At 50.9% G+C, this 20,065-nt stretch overlaps 3 protein-coding genes across 3 annotated transcripts; 1 reads left to right on the top strand and 2 right to left on the bottom strand.

Moving 5' to 3' along the window:
- Positions 1-1,084: 1,084 nt before the first annotated feature.
- Glt6d1 (glycosyltransferase 6 domain containing 1) lies at positions 1,085-9,282 on the top strand. The gene is made up of 4 exons (XM_051166133.1): positions 1,085-1,158; positions 5,626-5,673; positions 7,866-8,003; positions 8,619-9,282. Exons 1-4 carry the CDS (start codon positions 1,085-1,087, stop codon positions 9,280-9,282), a joined length of 924 nt encoding a protein of 307 aa, XP_051022090.1.
- Positions 9,283-9,824: 542 nt separating this feature from the next.
- LOC127207029 (60S acidic ribosomal protein P0-like) lies at positions 9,825-10,388 on the bottom strand. Its single transcript, XM_051166318.1, has one exon. It carries the CDS (start codon positions 10,371-10,373, stop codon positions 9,825-9,827), a length of 549 nt encoding a protein of 182 aa, XP_051022275.1. The 5' UTR covers positions 10,374-10,388.
- Positions 10,389-13,348: 2,960 nt separating this feature from the next.
- Positions 13,349-17,221, bottom strand: LOC127207028 (salivary lipocalin). The gene is made up of 6 exons (XM_051166317.1): positions 17,008-17,221; positions 16,199-16,335; positions 15,443-15,516; positions 15,136-15,243; positions 14,065-14,160; positions 13,349-13,374 (listed from the first exon to the last, which is right to left on the bottom strand). Exons 1-6 carry the CDS (start codon positions 17,113-17,115, stop codon positions 13,349-13,351), a joined length of 549 nt encoding a protein of 182 aa, XP_051022274.1. The 5' UTR covers positions 17,116-17,221.
- Between the last annotated feature and the right edge of the window lie 2,844 nt (positions 17,222-20,065).

Raw genomic sequence — 20,065 nt, 5'->3', positions numbered from 1 at the left:
TCTGCGTACTTAGAGTCTAGTTCAACTCGGGGCCAGGCCCGTCCTCCCCCAAATCTGTGCCTCAGCAGCAAGTCAGCAGAGCCCTGCACTTCATGCTGGTGCCGAACAGAGTACCCAAGCAGATCGACATGAAACCTCCAACCGAGGCTTCATGCTGCCCGCAGCTCAGCTTCAGCTATGGAGCCTCCTGCCTTTAATGTGACCGGCCCCTGATCCTGTTTGCAGTCTCAGCTTAAAGGGCCCCGGCTGGCCTGTCTCACTCTGCCTGCTAGGGAAGAAATGGCAAGGGCAACTTTGAGGGCAGAATTTACCAGCTCGGTTTAGGAAGACGTCACCGTCAGGCTCCACCCTGTACCACAGCCCCATGAGAGGGATTCATGGCAGCAATTTCATGGGAGCAAGACAGACTTGGAGGCCGGGGAGACGGCTCAGTGGAGAGAGCTGCTGCTGAACAAATATGAGAACCTGGGTTTGATTCCTTGCACCCTTGTAAAACGCTGGGGGTGGCACATGCCTGGAGTCCTGGCAGGAAGGGGCTGAAACAGGTGGATTCCAGAGCTTTCTGGCCAGCTGGCTTAGGTGAAATGAAAAGAGGCAGGCTCCGAGAGACCCTGTCTCAAAAATTAAGGTGGAGAGCAATTGAAGATACCCACTATCAACCTTTGTGTACAACAACCACAACCACAACACACACACGTACATGTGCACGCATGCGCGCACACACACACATGCACATGCATGCATAAACACACACATACACGTGCACGCACGCATACACGTGCTCACACACACACATGCACACACACATGCGTGCGCGCGTGCACACACACACACACACACACACACACACACACACACGGACTTGCTTCCCCAAAGAACATAAGAGGAATCAGCACGTTCCACATCTTTGAGGTTCACACCAAAGGCGTTTCATGCAGAGCGGAGACAACCTCACTCCTCCCCTCTGATTGCTCTGGAGGAAGCTGGTGAGCTGTGCCAAGTGTGTGCACTGGTTAGGGATGCTGGGATGCATGGCTCTAAGCCACACTCAGAAGCCCCTTTTCCTTCCCTCCCACAGGAAGGAATGAGAGCTAAAAAGAGAATGATACTGTTGATTTCCTGCCTCTTCCTGCTGCTGCTGGCTAAGATGTGCTCCAGGTAAATACTGATGACCCAAGACGTTCAGGAAGGCCAGGGTGGTTTAAATGCTGAATCTCATCCAAAGATGCCGTTACCTCGAGTGTTCCAGAACTTACCTCCCCTCTGGGGGACACACCTTAATTCTTTCACTTTCAGATGCCAGGTGAATGTTTGTTGAGAGTCTTGTCCCAGGAAGGATCCATTCCGGATGGTGGAAAATAGCAGGCCTGCCCCCAGGGCTCATTTCATACACAGTGGACTTATACATTATGTGACATTGTTGAGAGAATGGAGCATGACAGACGAGAGTCCTTGCTTATTACTGTAGTTGCGCTGGGCATAGAGCCAGGGCCCCCAGTGTGCCAGTCAAGTGCTCAACCACCGGGCCACAACCGAATTTAATTACATCACTTACAAGCTACCTCAAAGTTCCAAATTTGTGTCTTATATAGACATCCGTTAACCAGCCAACATTTTTTCTCTAGAAACTTCTAACTCCTATCTCCTCTAATGCCTGTTCCTGGACTTGTTTATAAGCAACACAGTGTTTCTAAGTGCTGCTAGAAAAGCAGTCATAGCCGTTTGGTTTAATGAAAATCCCAAACATTCTATTTTACCAATAAAGACTCAGGAGCCAGATGCTGGGGTGAAAACCTGCTTGCTCAGAGAGGCAGAGAAAGCACCCAGCTGACCTTCCTGCTCAGCTCATGGCCCAATGGAAAAGGCCCAAAAGTCTCACAAGCTCAGCTGATAGTCCAGGAAGAAAAAGCCTAAAAACCCAAGGCCAAAAGCTTGCTAGTTCAAGGCTCACAAAGCCCTTTGTTGAGAGTTAAAGAGCTAAAATCTAAAAGCCCAAGAGCTAAGGAGCTCCTTCTGCTTGTACACGCTGTCTTAAATACCCCTCAACTTAAAGTCCCTCCTACTCTTTAATCCCTGTCAGCTGGTTTCTTGCTCTTCTTCTTGGCCTAGGGTTAACTTTATTAAATCCTGTGTACAAAAATCTCTTTGATTAAAAGTATGTGCAGTAGGGCTCAACTGCACCAAACAAAAGACAGGTTTAAATGTGTGTGTGTGTGTGTGTGTGTGTGTGTGTGTGTGTGTGTGTGTGTGTGTGTGTGTGATTTATTTTATGTATATGAGTGCTCTGTTTTCATGCACACCAGAAGAGGGCACCAGATCTCATTATAGATGGTTGTGAGCTACCATGTGGTTCCTGAGAATTGAACTTAGGACTGGACCTATGGGAGAACAGACAGTGCTCTTAACCGCTGAGACATCTCTCCAGCCCAAAAGATGGTTTTGTTTACAGCTCGCAATCTTGGGGATCACAATGGGATAAAATATCCTGAAACAAGGAATGATGGTGAATGCCCTTAGTCCCACAGCTTGGCAGACAAAGGCTGACCTGGAACTACACAGAAAATTCCAGACTAGTCAGGAGTGCATAGTGAGTCTCTCTCTCTCTCTCTCTCTCTCTCTCTCTCTCTCTCTCTCTCTCTCTCTCTCTCTCTCTCTCTCTCTCTCACACACACACACACACACCTCTCTCTCACCTTTTGGTGATTTTCAAAATAGGGTGTGTGTGTGTGTGTGTGTGTGTGTGTGTGTGTGTGTGTGTGTGTGTGTGTGTGTGTAGGCTAAGCTGTCCTAGAACTAGCTCTGTAAACCAGGCTGGCCTTGAACTCACAGAGATCCTCCCTCTGCCTCCTCAGTGGTAGGACTAAAGGGGTGTGCCTCCACCACCCAGAGAGAGAGAGACAGAGACAGAGACAGAGAGAGATAGAGAGAGACAGAGAGAGAGAGAATTCTATAATCAGAGAATGTCTTAGAAAATTAAGGCATGGTGGTGCAAGCTTTTAATCCCAGCACTTGGGAGACAGAAGCATGTGGATCACTGTGAATTCGAGGCCAGCCTGGTCTACAAAGTGAGTTCAGGACAGCCAGGGTGACACAGAGAAACCCTGTCTCAAAAAAGAAAGAAAAAAAAAAAGAAAGAAAGAAAGAAAGAAAGAAAGAAAGAAAGAAAGAACAAAAATCCTTTCCCAGCCTCTAGTACGTTTGGCCTGTGTCCGTACATGGCCATTAGAAACGTTTGCCTGTTTAGTGTATTCAAGGACCAGAAGCAGAAGCTGGACACGTACACCTCTGATGAACTGCTGGTCATCTTCACAGAAGAGCACCCTATAAAATAATTGAAACATAGACACTATATTTTGTGTGTTTTGCCTCCCTGTATATCTGTACACCACACGTGTGACTGGTTCCATGAGAGGCCAGAAGAAGGCCTTGGGTCCCCTGGAGTTACAGGGCATGTGGGAGCTGGGAATTGAGCCCAGGTCCCCAGGAGGAAAGCAAACTCTCTTAACTGCTGAGCCATCCCTCCAGCCTCCATCCACTGTTTTTCTTACACTCACATTCTATGGGTGTCCTGTATTACCTCTGACAGACTCTCAGCAAATGTGCCCTATTAAGGTGTCACTGAATGATCAGTCTATAGGTAAGAGGGAAAAATTGTCAGGGACAGAGGTTCTAATGATGGCAGAGGTTGGAGACAAAAAAATAAACAAGTCACTAGAGGTGGCCAAGTCTACCTATGTGTAGGTCAGTAGGTATGCAGTATGTGAGTGTATGTGTGTGTCTGTGCACTTATGTGCATGAGGGTACCAGTGTGTGCACATGCACACGTGTGTATATGCTTCAAGGTTTCTGAGGAGACAGAGTATGAGGGTGGCCGTGTTTGCTGCTGGCGCCCTGGGATAGGATTGTGTGAGGAAAAGCCCTTCCTCCCACAGGCTGTCTTTTAGAAGCAGGGGTCAAGGGGGAGAGGCTTAGCTATTTGGGGGAGGTTTTGGTCTAGCCCATGTGGTTCCCAGCCCCCGGGGTCTCCAGTCAGAGAGCCCACTTACAGGGCCAGTGGGTGTTGGGTGTGAGATAGACTGGAGATGCGCTCCTGCCTGGGCCTAAAAAGAATTGGGTGTGGAAAGTTTGGAGATGGCACTCCAGCTGCAAAGAAGTCGCCACGCCAGCTGTGAATGAAGCACCTCTGGCTCACTGGCTCAGGACCAGTCGGTCTCCTCAAGACCAGGCGTGCTGTGGCGTGTGTCTGGGGAACAGGGTTCTCCAGGCAGTCACAATTCCTGCCTTAAATCTAGACATTAATAGGATCAACACACTGAAACACGGTAGCTTCTTTGTTTGTTTGTTTTTCAAGACAGGGTTTCTCTGTGTAGCCCTGGCTTTTCCGGACTCACTCTGTAGACCAGGCTGGCCTCGACCTCACAGAGATGTGCCTGCCTCTGCCTCCTGAGTGCTGGGATTAAAGGCGTGTGTATGTACAGGCGCTTTCCTCTTGGATGCCCTGGAGTCACGGACAGTTACGAACCACTTGACATGGGTTCTGGTTGCTGAAGACCAAGTGCTCTTAACCACTGAGCCATCTCTCCAGCTCCCCCAACTCGGTGGGTTTTTATGCCATGTACAATCTGATGAGGGTCTTCTTGTGCCATGGACTTTCGACTGTCCAGGTAGGCAATCTATTTGGTGATGGGATATCTGTGCCAAGGCCACATTACATCACATTACAGAACACCCTGGGTGGTACACTGAAAGCAGCCATGCTGGTGGTTAAACTAAGTAGTTAACGTGAGTGACAGCCCTGGCTCTTCACCTGAGCTCTTTGTTCCCACTGCTGGTCCTGATGCAGGAAGCCCTGGAATCCTTCCTCACTCTTTAACATGGCAAGCTGAGTTCAACTGTAGCATCTGACTGCTCTGAGGTCACTGAAGATGGGCTAAGCTAAGCACCGCCATTGGGTTTTTCTTTTCTTTTCAATCTTTTTTTCTTTCTTTCTTGTTTTTGTTTTGTTGGTTTTCAGAGACAGGGTTTCCGTGTCTGGCCTTAGCTGTCCTAGACTCTCTCTGTAGACCAGGCTGGCCTCAAACTCACAGCTATTCACCTGCCTCTGCCTCCCTGAGTGCTGTGAGCTCAAGGTCAACCTGGTCTACATAGTGAGTGCCAGGCCAGCCACGGCTACATAGTAAGACCTTGTCTCATGGAAAAGAGGGGATCACCTTTCATTTTCTTTTTCCTTTTTCTTCCCACCCCCACCCCAAGAGATAGGGCTTCTCTGTGTAGCCACGGCTATCCTGGTAAATAACAACCATTTTTTGAACACACATCATTCTCAAGTAACTTTTTCCTCCTTTCACAGAGGTACCGTTTTCTTCATCCCACTGTTGGTGGTGACCTCTCTCCCAAACCCCTTCATCTGTTCCCTAGACCAGCTTGTCTCCTTCCAGACCAGGTGCTTCCTTGGTCCCAATTCTGTGTCCCTAGAGCCCCTACCATCACACTGTCCGAAAGCCTCTCTGGGACAAAGCTAGGCAGCGAGGCAGAGAGCAACAGAGCAGGGACTATCCTCTGTGGGCTCAGTGGGCAAAAGATGAGCAAGCATATGCCACAATAACTTGTTGCTCTTTGTACCAGGAGCCAGCAGGAAGAAAAACTTCAGCTTTCAGACTGGTTTAACCCCAGGTAAGAGCAAAGACATGCATCACTTTGAGGTGACTGTTTGTGCACAGCCATAGACTGTGGCTCTGTTAGGGCATTAGGAGTTCGTTCCCACTGTTCTGACACAAGCCCAGGGGAGGTCCCCGAGACAGGCTGTCCTAGTGCTGTGGAGGAAGTGGATGTCTTGACCTGGGCTCATGGTTAACCTTCTTGCTTCTTCAGGGATAAAGATATGAGGCAGATTCTTGTTCCTGCCTCTGACAGGATGGGATAGCATCCAACTATATCCTCACATTAGGAAATATACAGGAACAGAAAGTATGTTAGTCACTGGCAGAGGTGGCAGGGAGGCAGGCGGCTGCTCTCTGGTACAGTGATGTGCCACAGTATTTCGCGTTCTCTGGGACAACTGTTAATAGGGCTATTTGTTTGTGTTTGTTTGGTTTGGTTTGGTTTTCTGTTGTTTGGTTTTGGTTTTGGTTTGGTTTTTTGAGATAGTGTTTTTCTGTGTAGCCCTGGCTGTCCTGGAGTCACTTTTAGATCAGGCTGGCCTCAAACTCACAGAGATCCGCCTGCCTCTGCCTCCCTGGGTACTGGGATTACAGGTGTGCGCCACCGTGCCCAGCTAATAGCTATTTATATAAATATATATAAATATACATATTTATATAAATATATAAATAGCTATTTATATAAAGATATAATGTAAATACATTATATGTGTACACACACACACACATATGTGCATACAGAAGCAGGTGCTTTAGAGGCCAGAAGAGGGGGCCAGACACCCTGGATTTGGAGTTATGAGAGGTTGTAAGCAGCCTGGTGGATGCTGGGACGCGAACTTGGGTCCTAGCGAGTGTGTTTTGTGGTTCAAGTCCAGTCTACTCATCACTGTAAACAGAGGGTTAATGTTTTGGAACTAATCTGGTGAGTTCTACTCTGTCCAAATCACTCATCAATTCTAGGTGACTTTTCTTAGGATTTTTTCATATGGAGTTTAAGTATAGCTGATTGTATTATGGTCAGTATTATTTTTTCTCATTTCTAATTGATACCTTGATTTCTTTTTCTTGCCTTACTGCTGTGGTCACAGCTTCTGTCACTGTGTTGAAAAACAGGACGAGGTGCCTCCTTGTCATATTTTTTATCTTAGGGAGGAAGAAGCCAGCCTTCATTACTAATCATGATAGCTGTAGGACTTTTATAGATTTTCTTTCTGAGACTGGGTCTCACTATGTATTTTTTACTAGTCTAGAAGCATGCTATGTTGACCAGGCTGTCCTCAAACTCATAGCAATCCACCTATCTCTGCCTCCCAAGATTAAAGGTGTATACCACAACACCCATGGGACACATGGGTTTTTAAAAAGTCAAGATGAGTTAATTCACCCCATTCTCATATTTTTTCCAGAAGTTTCTTTTTAAAATCACGAAGAGCTATCAGAGTCTATCATTTTTTTTTTCTGTGTTGAGTGATTTGGGCATGTGATTTTTCTTTAGCTTCTGATAAGTGCCTCACCTTCTTGGCGTGTTCTAACCCTTTATCTCCTTAGTAGTGAATGCAAGTCTAGTCTGACAGTGGCTTCAACCATGTGCTAAGGACACCACAGGTGTACAGAGCAAGAAAAGGAGCAGGGGGTGGGGGGAGAGCGGGGGAAGGTGGGGGGCAGGGGAGGGCAGGGGGCAGGGGAGGGTGGGGGGCAGGGGGAGGGGGGAGAGGGGAAGGCAGGAGGAGGTGGGGGGCTCGGCAGGCATTGAAGAGCAGCTAGGATCCTGCCTACAGTGCTGGCTCCAGACAAAACCAAGACTCTACCAGGCTTCTGAGCCAAGGCTGTTTACTGTTTTTAACTGATTAAGCTACACCCAGCAGTCCTGGGTTTGGGAGGAGAAGAACACAGTCTGAGGCTAGACTGGCTGCGGGCGGGGTGGCTTTGCCAGCTCAGCCACTTGCTAGTGTGCTCACATGGAGAACAAGAAGAAAACTAGCACTCACCTGGGGAGGGCCATGGAACGAGCCAGGGCTCACCTAATCTGACCGGCACCTAGTCAGTGCCACCTGAGGCTTAGGCATCTGCCACTGAGTGCCCATCACTGCTGCCATGCAGCGACACACAACATGTGGCTGTTCTTAGGCTTTTGACATGGTGGTGTGTGTCAGTTTGGGTTACTGAACCAACTGTGTCTTATTTCGGCTTCTGTGCGTCCTGTAGGAGACGCATGGATGTCATCACAACCACTGATTGGCTGGCCCCAGTCATATGGGAAGGCACCTTCGACCGACAGGCCCTGGAGAGGCATTACAGAAGGCAGAACATCACCGTGGGCTTGGCTGTGTTTGCTTTCAGCAGGTAGATGCTCTGAAGCACCTCCCCTTTTGTGTTGGGAAATGAGGTTCAGCATCCATAGATATTTTGTCCCCAGTGAGCTGTGTGTCCTCTTTTATGACCACTAGTTCTGAGCATGCCAGATAGAAGTTGCCCTGGTTAGTCCCTGGATGAAGGCTGGATCCATAAGGCCACTTGGGAGTTCTTATTTATTTATTTATTTATTTATTTATTTATTTTGTTTTTCGAGAACCAAAAAAGGTTAACTCTCTGTGTTAGCCTTGGCTGTCCTGGACTCACTTTGTAGACCAGGCTGGCCTCGAACTCACAGCGATCCGCCCACCTCTGCCTCCCTAGTGCTGGGATTAAAGGCGTGCGCCACCACGCCCGGCTTCGCTTGGGAGTTCTTAACCCGTGCCTCACTCAGCTCTGACTCAGTAGTTCTAAAATGCCATAACCACTAACTAACCAGTTTGGCAGATTTTTCAGGCCCAGCATCTCTACTGTGACCTGTTGGGGGTTTTTGTTTGTTTGTTTGTTTTTGTTTTAGCATCAAGGACATTTCTCTTGATAGCACAGTCAAGGGCATCCATTCTGTTTAGGAAAAAAAAAAATGTTTCTTGTTCGATGTGTTCCCAGTCTCACTGACCAGTACCTGGACCCCTTCTTGCAATCGGCCAGCAAGTTCTTCATGCCTGGCCACAGGGTGGTCTTCTACATCATGGCGGACAGGTCCCTGCAGCTCCCCAAGATGAACAACCCTCTGCAGTCCTTCCGGGTAGTCATGATAGACCAGATGTGGTGGAGCAACTCTGATGTCATCCGCATGAAAACCTTGGCCAAGCACATCCAGAAACACATCAGACACGAAGTGGATTTTCTCTTCAGCATGAGCACCAACATGGTATTCCAGGGCACTTTCGGGGTGGAGACCCTGAGCACGTCTGTGGCTCAGCTCCACGCTTGGTGGTACTTCCGAAAGCCGGAGGAGCCCCCCTATGAGAGGAGGCCCATGTCGTCAGCCTACATCCCCTTTGGACTGGGGGACTTCTATTACGCTGGCACTATCATTGGTGGCGTGCCCACTCAGGTTTTGGATTTCGCTCAGCAGTACTTGAAAGAGGTTATGTTGGATATAGGACGCGGGTTTAACAGCACCTACGAAAAGTACCTCAACAAATATTTTTTCCTTAACAAACCCTCCAAGCTTTTGTCCCCAGAATACAACTGGGACCCCACCTTCAACATCCCTCATGAAGTGTGGTACGTTAAGATTGCTCAGTTTCCCACAAACAGCTTATGATGCACCTGTGTTTATGGACTGCCGAACAACCCCGCAGCACTTCCGTACAGAAGACACAGGGTGTCTTGTTAAAGCCTGCACCTCAGAGACCCCATTGATGTGTACTCTTCCCAAATCAATTTGGCTGAAACTAGAATGAATAAAAGGTGATATTTCACGCCCATACACACAAAGCTGTTAGCTCTGTGGTGAAGGATATGAGGCACGGAGCATATTTCATTTCAGTGGAGAAAGGCTTTAGTTTACAAATAAAAACCTATTCACAAAATGAAAAATGCTCTAATATTAATACATAGAAGGAAACAACGTGTCCATCTGCTCAGCTGTGGAGTATGTAGTCTGCTGTTAAGGTGGCGGCTTGCAACCAGCTCCCTCGTCCCACAGTTCCAGTATGTCCAGAACGTGTTGGGACCTAGATGAATTGGAAGCATCCCAATACATATAGTTAGCGCATGCGTGCGTGTGTGCGTGCCTGCGTGTGTGTGTGTGTGTGTGTGTGTGTGTGTGTCCGCGCATGCACACACTCACAGGTACTCATGCACTCATGTGATAGCCAGAGAGCAGCCTTTGGTGTCATTCCTCAGGATCCACACCCTTTGTGTTTGCATCAGAGTCTCTGACTTTACATACAACGTGCTGTGTGAGTCAGGCCGCCGCGTGGTGATGCCCAAAGCCTGGAAGAACGAGGTCTTCTCAGGCCCCAGACCCATGTTCTGGGCTGGCACAGTGACCTTACAAGGGGCGATGGCGCCAGCAAGGGCAGCCGCGGGCACCTTATTGGCCAGCAGCATGTCCCTAATCTCAGTGAGGTCCTCCTTGGTGAACCCAAAGCCCACATTCCCCCGGATGTGAGGCAGCAGCTTCTCCAGAGCGGGATTGTTTTCCAGGTGGCCCCTGATGGCCTTGCGCATCATGGTGTTCTTGCCCATCAGCACCACAGCCTTCCCTCGCAGCGACATGTGGATCTGCTGCTTCGGTTTGGAGCCCACATTGTCTGCTCCCACAATGAAACATTTTGGGTAATCATCCAAAAGTTGAATGATCTTAAGGAAGTAGTTGGAATTCCAGGTCGCCCTGTCTTTCCTGGGCATCACGGCAGTGCGCCAGGGATTGCCACGCAGGGTTTAAAGACGATGTCACTCTAATGAGGACGCCTGGAGAGAGAGCTTATTGCCCAGTCTTATTACAACTTAATATGCCACATCTGGTTGCCGTCCCAGAGAGGCCGGCCCTTCTCTAAAGGGAGATGGAGGAGGAGTTGATGGGGAGCGGGGAGAAGGGAGAGGCTGTGAGGAAAGGAAGGAGGAGAAATTGTGGTCAGATATCATAAATGATAAAATAAATTAATAAAAGGGAGAAAGAAAATAAAGTAAATTTAAGATAATATGTCTGCTGAGATCGCCAATTCTATTTCTGCTGTGTTTCACTAGTTTCCTCTGCGCTGTCTGTGGAACACATGCTTCTGTTGGCTGCTCTAGTCCCATGGTGAGCCATCCCTGCGTGCTCACGGGTTAGTAGCTCATCATCCCTGTGTGATCACGGCTTGCTGTGCCATCATCCCTGTGTGCTCAAAGCTTTGTATCCCATAATTTCTGTATGTTCATGGCTTCGTATCCCATCATCCCTGTGTGCTCATGGCTTGGTATCCCACCATCCCTGTGTGCTCACAGCTTGGTATCCCATCATCCCTGTGTACTCATGGCTTGGTATCCCATCATCCCTGTGTGCTCACGGCTTGGTATCCCATCATCCTTGTGTGCTCACGGCTTAGTATCCCATAATCCCTGTGTGCTCACGGCTCGGTATTCTGTCTGGTTCTGTTGGTCTTTCTTCTGTCCTGAACCAGTGCAATGTGACATATTCTTGCAGAAGGAAATGTGGGGTGCGTGCGTGCCTACGTGTGTATGTGCATGCGTGCATGCGTGTGTGTGTGTGTGTGTGTGTGTGTGTGTGTGTGTACACATGCATGTGAGTGTGAGTGGATCCAAACTTGAGAATTTGCCTGCCTCTTCCAAGAATTTACATCCAGTTCTGTCCTAGTCACATGAGGCCTCCGGGTCCTGAGAGGCGCTAGAGTATATGGGGGAGGGAGTGGAGAGGAGCTCCATTAATGCAGCTGCGGGAAGCACCATCAACACTGGGTAAAGACTTTCCAGTGACGATTGTTTGGGGCCACCCATGCTCTGCTTGGGTTTGCCATCAGTGCCTTGTGAGGACTGGGTAGATCTTGGTTACTTCTCCCTCGGGGAGGAGAGCTTGCAACCAGACACCGAATTGCTTAGGGTGTAGGGTAGCTTAGGGTGTAGGGTAGCTTGAGACTTCCTAAATCTTCATCGTATTGGGAGAAACATCATTATAGACCATTTTCAGTATACTTAGAGCTCATGAGAGTTACAGATAAAAGGACGCTCCAGGCCCCTCTCCCTTCTGGCTAGTGGCCGCTGCTTATTTCAGGGAGCTGGGAAGTTGCAAGCAGTCTGCTACATGACTGAGTCCAGAATCAGAAAAGGGAGCAGTCCAATCCCCGGGATACTCGTTTAAGAAGATTTTGTGTCCTGAACCAACAGGGTGTGGTATTTGGGAAGGAGCGGTATGCCAGAAGAGTGCAGAGACTAAAGTGCCAGCCTATGGGGGGACGTGGTGCAGGGTTTCTTGTGAACAGAGACTTGGCTCAGGCTGGAGAGAGAATTCATGATTAAGACCACTTGCTGCTCTTGCAGAGTACCTGAGTGCAATTTTTCAGGACCCATGTTTGGGGCTCACAACCATCTCTACTGTAGCTCCAGCTCAGGAGATCCAAAATGCTCTCTCTGTCTCTCTGTCTCTGTCTCTGTCTCTGTCTCTGTCTGTCTCTCTCCCTCTTCCTCTCCCTCTCCCTCTCTCTCCAAAACCAAACAAATAACCCAGAAACAAAAACAAACCAGATCAACCTGCCAGCTGTGAAGACTTGAATAGGAATGGCCCCCCATAGGCTCACAGATTTGGATGCTCAGGCAGTAGGCAGTGGAACTGCTTGAGAGGATTAGAGGGATTAGGAGGTGTGGCCTTGGAGGAAGTGTGTCCCTGGGGATGGGCTTTAGGGCTTCAAAAGCCCACACCAGGCTCAGCTTGTCTCCCTCTCCCTCTCCCTCCCTCCGTCCCTCCCTCCCTCCCCTCCCCCTCTCTCCTTGCAGATCAAGATGTAGCTTTCAGTCTGTCTGGTTCCCACCATGACGACAACGAACTAAGCCCCTGAAAGTGTATGCAGGTACCAATTAAATGCTTTCTTTTCTCATAGTTGCCTTGGTCATGGTGTCCCTTCACGGTGACAGAATGAGACTAAGACACCAGCTGTACCATTTTAGCCCCTTTCTCTATGCTAGAGTCCCCTTTACAGAACAGTATATTAGAAAAATTGCTTCACTGTCATAATTCATTTATTTATCACAGAGTGAGGGTCACACTTCCCAAAATATTGACAATTACAGTGGGATGTCATGTCTGCGTGTATTCCAATTACTTTTTCTGTTTGTTTGTTTTCCGAGACAGGGTCTCTCTGTGTAACTGTCCTGGCTGTCCTGGACTCACTTTGTAGACCAGGCTGGCCTCGAACTCACAGGGATCCACCTGCCTCTGCCTCCCGGGTGCTGGGATTAAAAGCGTGCACCGCCACCACCCAGTGACGGAAGGCAGATCTTGAGTGTGCTGGGCAAGCACTCTGCCTGTGGGTCACTCTTCATCCCGCAAGTAAACTTTCTGTGCCCAAGAGCGGGGCATTTTCTGTAAGAACACCTAGATTTGCTCACTTTCTTTCAAGCTCATAGTTCATAAGCCTCCTGAATGTTCCTTCAGCCATAGGCCAGGCTGGGAGCCTTGGGGGGTCCCTTTGTGTTGTTTGATGGCACTTGGTTACCACAAAGAGGAAGGGGCAAAGGAAGACCAAGCAGGCAGGGGTTAGTTAGCTCTGGGCTCCAGGCCCCTAGGGGGTGTAGAAGGACATCCTGAGCTGATGGGGAGAAAATGGAAGGGAGGCTGAAGCAGCAGAAGGGGAGGCGCCCATGAGGGAAGCTTCAAGCAATAGCCTCATCTAGGTCCCATCTGGAGGACACTGGCCTGTGGAGAGGGAGAAAAAGGGCGGGATAAAGGGCTTTACTTGATTGCTTTCAAATCAATCGGCCAAGAAACCAATCACAATTTGAGAATTGTTGAGTCCCCAGGACTGCCCTGCCTCCTGCCCTTCAGCTCCCCTGATGGTCACATGGTCTGTGCTCTGGTAATGGCTCACCACCTCCCACCCATCCATCCTCAGTACATCCCTCTTCCAGGGAGCCTTGAGTTCTCTTAGGACACCTTTCCTGAGCTCTGCACACACAAGGAAAGCATCTTTTGCTCTCCTGACCGATGGCCCCACCCCAGCCTCCCTCATCCTCTGCTGCTGTCTGCTTAGGTGTGACCTGAGTTTGAGTATGCCTGTCTGGTTCCATATGTTGCCAAATTCTCAGAACAGACATGGTCAGTTAAATGACACCCTAAATGGTGGTGCAAACAGGCTCAATGCTGAGGTCAGGAGACTCCGAGATCTGGACCACACCCAGGCCCTCTCCCTTACCCGGGACTGTCTCTAAGCCACATCTGTGGCATGGAGTCACTAAGTGCCAGCCTGGCAAGGGAGCCACCTAGGACAGGTCTAGCCAGAAAGGCAACATCATGAAAGCTGTTCTTGTGTTGTTACTGTGTAATGGAGCAGACGAGAAAGGGAGGCGGTCCTCCAACAGCTTGGAAGTAGCTAGAAGTAGCTCTTACCAGCTGTGTTGAAGATGGGGGCCTTTTGAAGGTGGAATCTCTCTACAAACACCAGGTATTTCCCCAGCCATGTAGGGTCCTCAAGCATTCTTCTTGCTGAAATTGGAGGGTTGGCAGTGAGGGGAAGTTCTCTGAGCTCTCAGAGACCCTTCTGGGTCAGCAAGAAGAGATCAGAACCCCAGCAGGGTACAGAGAAAGAGACCCTGACTGCCAGCTGCTTGACACGGGTCTCCTTCTGACATGCAGGCCGTATGTTGGGGTGGGTCTGACGGCAGTGCCACCTCCCCAGTTACCTCGCAGACCCAGAACATTCCTCTCCCAGTAATTACAACAGTCCCTTTGCTATCTCCTCTACAAGCACGTCTGGGGCAGCCAACGTGACCCAGTCGGTAGAGCATGTGCCCATATCCGGAAGCCACAATTTCTATCCCCAACCCTGAAAAGAGGAAAAGAGGGGAGGGGACAGGGACAGGTCTGATTCTAGCACAGTCTAATGCATCTCTAAAACACAAGTGAGGCCTGCATCCTCTATGTAAAGCCCTCAGAGAGCCCCAACCCCTCATCTATGCTCACATCTGCACTCTCCCTGCCACGCCCCATCCTTCTCAGAGCTCAAGGCTCTTGGCTACCTTCAGTGTCACCCAGGACTCTGGCTGTGGCCAACCCCACCTACCTCCAGCCTTCAAGATGCAATGGCTTCTTGACATCGCTTTATAAACTCCTCAGGCCCTTCTTCCCTGATATTTTCCTTTTGGGAACCATGAAGGGGCCCAGTTACTACTAATCCCAACACCCAGGAAAGCTCCAGATTGTAACACCACAGGCACGTGACGACTGTGGGCCGAATAAGAGAGTGAAAGAGTAACCGAATGAGTGAATGAGTGTACGCAGGAAGGTGTTGTGCCTGTGTGGTGGAAAGCCTGGTTGCAGCTTTGAACTGTCCACACCCTCAAAACAGCTGCCATGAGACTCCCTTCCAGACAGAAAGTCTCTGGTCAGACCAGGAAGTGATCAAGACCTAGCCATGGGGCCCAGATGCAGAAGCCGGCGCTGGGGAGAGCCATCACCTACCTAGAAGTGCCCACAGGTTGGTGACCTCGTTGTCCTCAAAGCGCACATAAAGAATGAGGTTGCTGTAGTCAGTGCTGACGAAATGGACTTGCAAGCTGCCCGCCTCAGCTGTGGAGAACCGGGTGTGACACATACTGCCTCCACCCTTTGTCTCCAGGACTCTACCTCCCCGCAGAGAACAGGACGTGTGGCCTGTCCAAAGCTGGCAGCTCTTCTGGGTGTTTGTCTCTGTGGAGGGTACCTGTGTCCCTCCCAGTTGGGCCCCCCTCTTGTGCACAGGGCCCAGGCTCCCCACAAAGTTACTCACTGGTTCCTTGGTACTGGCCTTGGAGCCCAGTTGGACGGACGGTAACATTGAATCCTGTGCAGACCCCTTTACCTCTAGAAAGAAGAATGCGGCTGGCTCAGGGCACAGAGAAACACTGAAGGTGACCCTGCCTGAGAACCCCGAAGTCGTCCCCAGGACTCTCAGCCCCCAGTGTTTGGGAGCAGCCTCCATGAGGGCTAGACAGGTGGAGAAAGACCATGGTAGCTATAGTAAGGGGCTCTTACTCACAGATGGATGAGACCAGGGCCCCCAGAAGAGACTGAGCCCAGACTATCCTCAGAGTTGGTATTCGGATCAAGCCCCTGACCTGTTTGCCTCTGAGTGTTCCTACTCTAGACAGACAAAGCTCACATTTCCTGGGGTCCAGGCTGGTCTTGGACTCGTTATATATAGCTAAACCCCAACACTCCTCCTCATTCTGCTTTGCCTTCACAAACGCGGGGGTTAAAGGCATGTACCACTGAGCCCAGGGAACGTCACCACTTTTAAACAGCAAGGACCACACATTAAAGAACCAGGCGTGAAATCCCGTCCATGGCTGGAGGCCACATGCTCAGCAGCACCTCTGGGCATGCCAGGCAGGGCTTGCAGCTTGCCATGGGCCTTTTCTGCTGGCTCTTTCTCTTAAGCCTTGGGTCCCACACTGTGCAAGCCATAGCCTTCAGCCTGGCACAGTACCACGGTCTCTCTGGTCACCGGTGCTAACCCCTCAGAACTCTGGGCATGAAGTCTCACATCTCAAACAGCACAAAGTCCACATCCCCACTGTCTCTGGTCCAAATGGAGTGAAGAGAAAGTCTCAGGGGGTCAGTAGGCAAGAACAGGTCCTTGAGGCTGGTGGCCAGCCGGATGGTAAGCCAACGTCCTTCCACCTGCAGGGGATATGGGTATGGGGGCCAGAGAGAAAGCTATATCTGAGCTTCTGGTCTCAATGTACAGATCATATAGCTCTAAGTCTGGTCAATATGTGGGCACAGGTCCCCAGGATGTATAGATAGCTAAAGCCAACCAGTAAACTTCTAGGGTTCCCAGGACAGAGGATACGCTGTAACTTCCTACTTGGAAACGTTCCAGCCTTCCTTCCCTCTCTGTTCCCTTCCTCAGTGCCCCTCCCCCATCCTTCTATCCATCCCTCATGTCTCTGGTGTGAGCTCTGCTCCAGAGTCATCATGGCTTGAAATTGTCCCCATTAGCTCTCTCAGCCTGGTGCTGTCCACAGTTCCCACATCTGATTCTGATTCTGGGCACCAAGACCCAGAGATGAACAGGCAGAGGCAGACAGGACACCAGGACATATTTGGGTGCTACATGTCACCCTCGTGGTAACCATAGCCAAGGCTCTTCAGCCTCCCAGGCTGCTCTTGGGCCATAAGATTCAATTACCCAGGAAGGCACCCCAGAGTTAACTGAAAGTCCCTGTGTCTGCCGGAGCTCCCGGAAGCCTGGGCTGCCTAAGCCTCGGCTCCTGCATGGAGCACACCCTCAGTGTGACCCTGCTCCCAGTCCTTCACCCAGCACCCAGTCAGCCTGGCCATGACGCTCACCTTCTGTGCATCAAAGTCCGGCTGCACTGGCACCTCTTCCAGACTCTTCTGGGCCAGACCAATATTGACGGCCAGCAGCAGCAGCAGCAACCCTGTTACCAGTGTCATGGCCCTTGAAGCTAAGAGCAGCAGGTCCTACCACCTCCCCATCTCTGAGCCTACTTCTCCTAAGCAGTTGCTGACCAGCCTCGCTGGCCTCCAATCCCTGCACATTCCAGTCTTCCCTGGGACTGACACAGAGCCTGGTGCCACTCAAGTCAGTGAGGCAAAAACAGGGTGAGCCTGTTGGGGCAGCTAAATCACATCAGAAGTCTGTCCTAGGAGGCCGAGGAGAGGCCGGCAGCTGGGCTACAGAGGACCGTAGGAGTTCGAGGCCAGCCTGGTCTACAAAGCGAGTGTAGGACAGCTAAGGCTAAGGCTGTCTCGAAAAACCAAAAAAAAAAAAAGATTCTAGTAAGGTGGCAATGAGCCCCCTCCTGCTCTTTGGACCATTCAAATTAATCTGCTCAGATATACACTGATGGGTCCCCAAGTCTCTCCAGGTCTGGCCTAGAGAGCTCGTCTTCAGGACTCCAGAGCTCCCCATGGCCCCTCAGAGCCCAGCTGCTGCACTTGGGCATGAGAGTTCTTCCTGGGGAGGCCTGCCCTACCCTGTCAGAATCTAGGTGGGTACCGCCCCTTCCTGGGGGTGCTCCCTCTGAGAAGAGGGGCACCGTGGCCTTTGGATACAGACAAGAAGGCGCCAGAGATACTGAATCTACTTATTACACGGAGAAGGGCGGGTCAGAGTTGGAGGGCAGAAGTTTCGAGAGTTGGAGACTTCCAGGTTGCACAGATCTGGACCTTGGGGAAGGCAGATGCTCTGTAGTGGATCTCCAACCGCAGGGACTCTCCTCGCCCCTTCCTCCCAGGGCCCAGCCTCCTTCCTTCCCTCTCCCCGACCAGAGCCCTAATTCCCCAGAGTCACCAAACCCTGAGCCCTTGTCCCCACCTTGGAGTGTGATTCCTAGGGTGAGGGTTTTCGGGGTCCCATCGCCACACTTTGTGATGCGACAGTAGACATAGCTTAGTAGGGCTCTCCCTACTTTCTTGGGGGGTGCAGAGAGGCAGTCTGGGAAGCCAGGAGACAGAATTGATGGGAAAGCCTGGCCCCCGGAGGCTTCTGGGAAGAAGAATGCTTCCTTGCTCTGCAGAACGGTGCAAGGATCTGTGCAGAGCAGGGGTTCTGAGAAATGCGTGGGTGAACGTGACTGGCACAGGAATGGCCAGGAATATACAGACAATACACACGCACGCACACACACACACACGGGTAAGTGTACATGCACCCCAGCACCCCGGAGAAAGCCTGGGTGCAGCATCATAGGGGGTCACACTTTGCAGGGTGCTCGCTTGGAAAAGTCTATCTGCCAGAGTATGGGGGATGGAGACAGGAGGGAGTCTAGTCACCTAAGGGTCTCATGAGCTACATCGTGTTGTGGACAAGAGGAAGCGGAGGTCAGAATTCATCACTTAAATACCATTCTCCCTCCAGTGCCCCCTCCGGGTCAGCCTTCGCTCCGCTAAGGCTCAGACAGACCCCTTCATCTGCAATAGATTTCCAAAGGGGATCACAGTCACCCCAGCTGCTGTGGCTGGGGCCCCACAGAGGAAGCTGCAGGAAAGGGGGCTTACCACTCGAGGAAAGGTCCACAGTGCTGCCTGGTGTGATACCTCTCCGGAGCATGTGCCTCCTTTAGTGTTTCAACCCAGCCTCTTGCATGCTTGTGAACGAAATCCTGCCTACAGCCTGCAGGAATGAGCGCATAGTTGAACAGAGGCCCCGTAGGGAGGGTGCTTGCGGTAGGGAGAGCAGTAGGGAGTTGCGGTGTCTTGTCTCCCCACCCTCCCCATCCATCTCTCCATCGCGAGGTCCTGACATTTCCTGCAGGCTGTGGGTGGGAATGGCAGCCACCGTGAAGCTCAGCCACGGTGAGGGTGCCACCTTCACTCTGGGTTTCCAAGTCCATGATGATGAAGTCTTCAGTGACGTACACACGAGAGTGAGATAGCTTTTGCCATTGTCTGTAACAGGAAGCCAAATGGTCACGAAGCCCACTGGGGCCTGCGCGACCTGACCCCACATCCATATGCTCATCCCACAGTGGCCTGCAGAGCCAGGGGTACAAAGCCCGCCAGGCAGCCACTCTATCCCCTGCCTCCGCTGTCCCCAACCCTCTCTCCACTAGTCTCTTGATCTGAGTCTTTTTCTGGGCCAGAGAGAGGGGAGGGCGTGTTCAGCAAAGGGGAAGATCTTCTCCTGTTATCTGGGGCCCTGTCCCTCCCCCACAACACTACCTGAGCAACACCTGTTCCAAAAAGAAGCCCTAACGCAGAACTGCAGAGGGCTGGATGCACTCAGCTCCTGAGTCCCTCCTCCCTGCCAGCCTCCCTGTCAGCTGTCTGCCATTTGAAGATGGGTCAGCTATGTGCAGGGGGGTCGGGGTGGGTCAGGGGGTGCTCAGGACCATTGTGGGGAGGCCTGGGAGCACAAGGGAACACCATTCTGAGCTCCCCCTTTTCTGAAGACATAGCTGCGAGGTCCATGGGGGTCACCATCTCTGTCCTTGCACAATGTTTTAGGCCTTAGAAAGTTTCCCTTGCAAAAGTGTTATGTGGGGCCGGGCGTGGTGGCGCACGCCTTTAATCCCAGCACTCGGGAGGCAGAGGCAGGTGGCTCACTGTGAGTTTGAGGCCAGCCTGGTCTACAAAGTGAGTCCAGGACAGCCAGGGCTACACAGAGAGACCCTGTCTTGAAAAACAAAACAAACAAACAACAAAAAAAAAGTGTTATGTGTTCCTGCCTGTGACATTCTGAGTCTGGCCTAGGTCTTGTGGTTAAGACATCTCCCATGATTCTCCTGGCTATGAGCCACACAGAGAAACACAGGCTAGGCTAAGGACCACTGTGACGCCGGAACCCTCTGGGGACATGCGTGGACTAACTCATGGACTGCAGTGTTGGAATCTAGGTGCTGCTCAGACCATAATCCCTTGCAGCAGCCTTCCCAGATACCAT

Source organism: Acomys russatus, chromosome 24 (assembly GCF_903995435.1).
Source record: "Acomys russatus chromosome 24, mAcoRus1.1, whole genome shotgun sequence".
Taxonomy (NCBI): domain Eukaryota; kingdom Metazoa; phylum Chordata; class Mammalia; order Rodentia; family Muridae; genus Acomys; species Acomys russatus.
The sequence above is the reverse complement of the archived record's forward strand: the minus strand, read 5'-3'. Positions and strand labels throughout refer to the sequence as shown.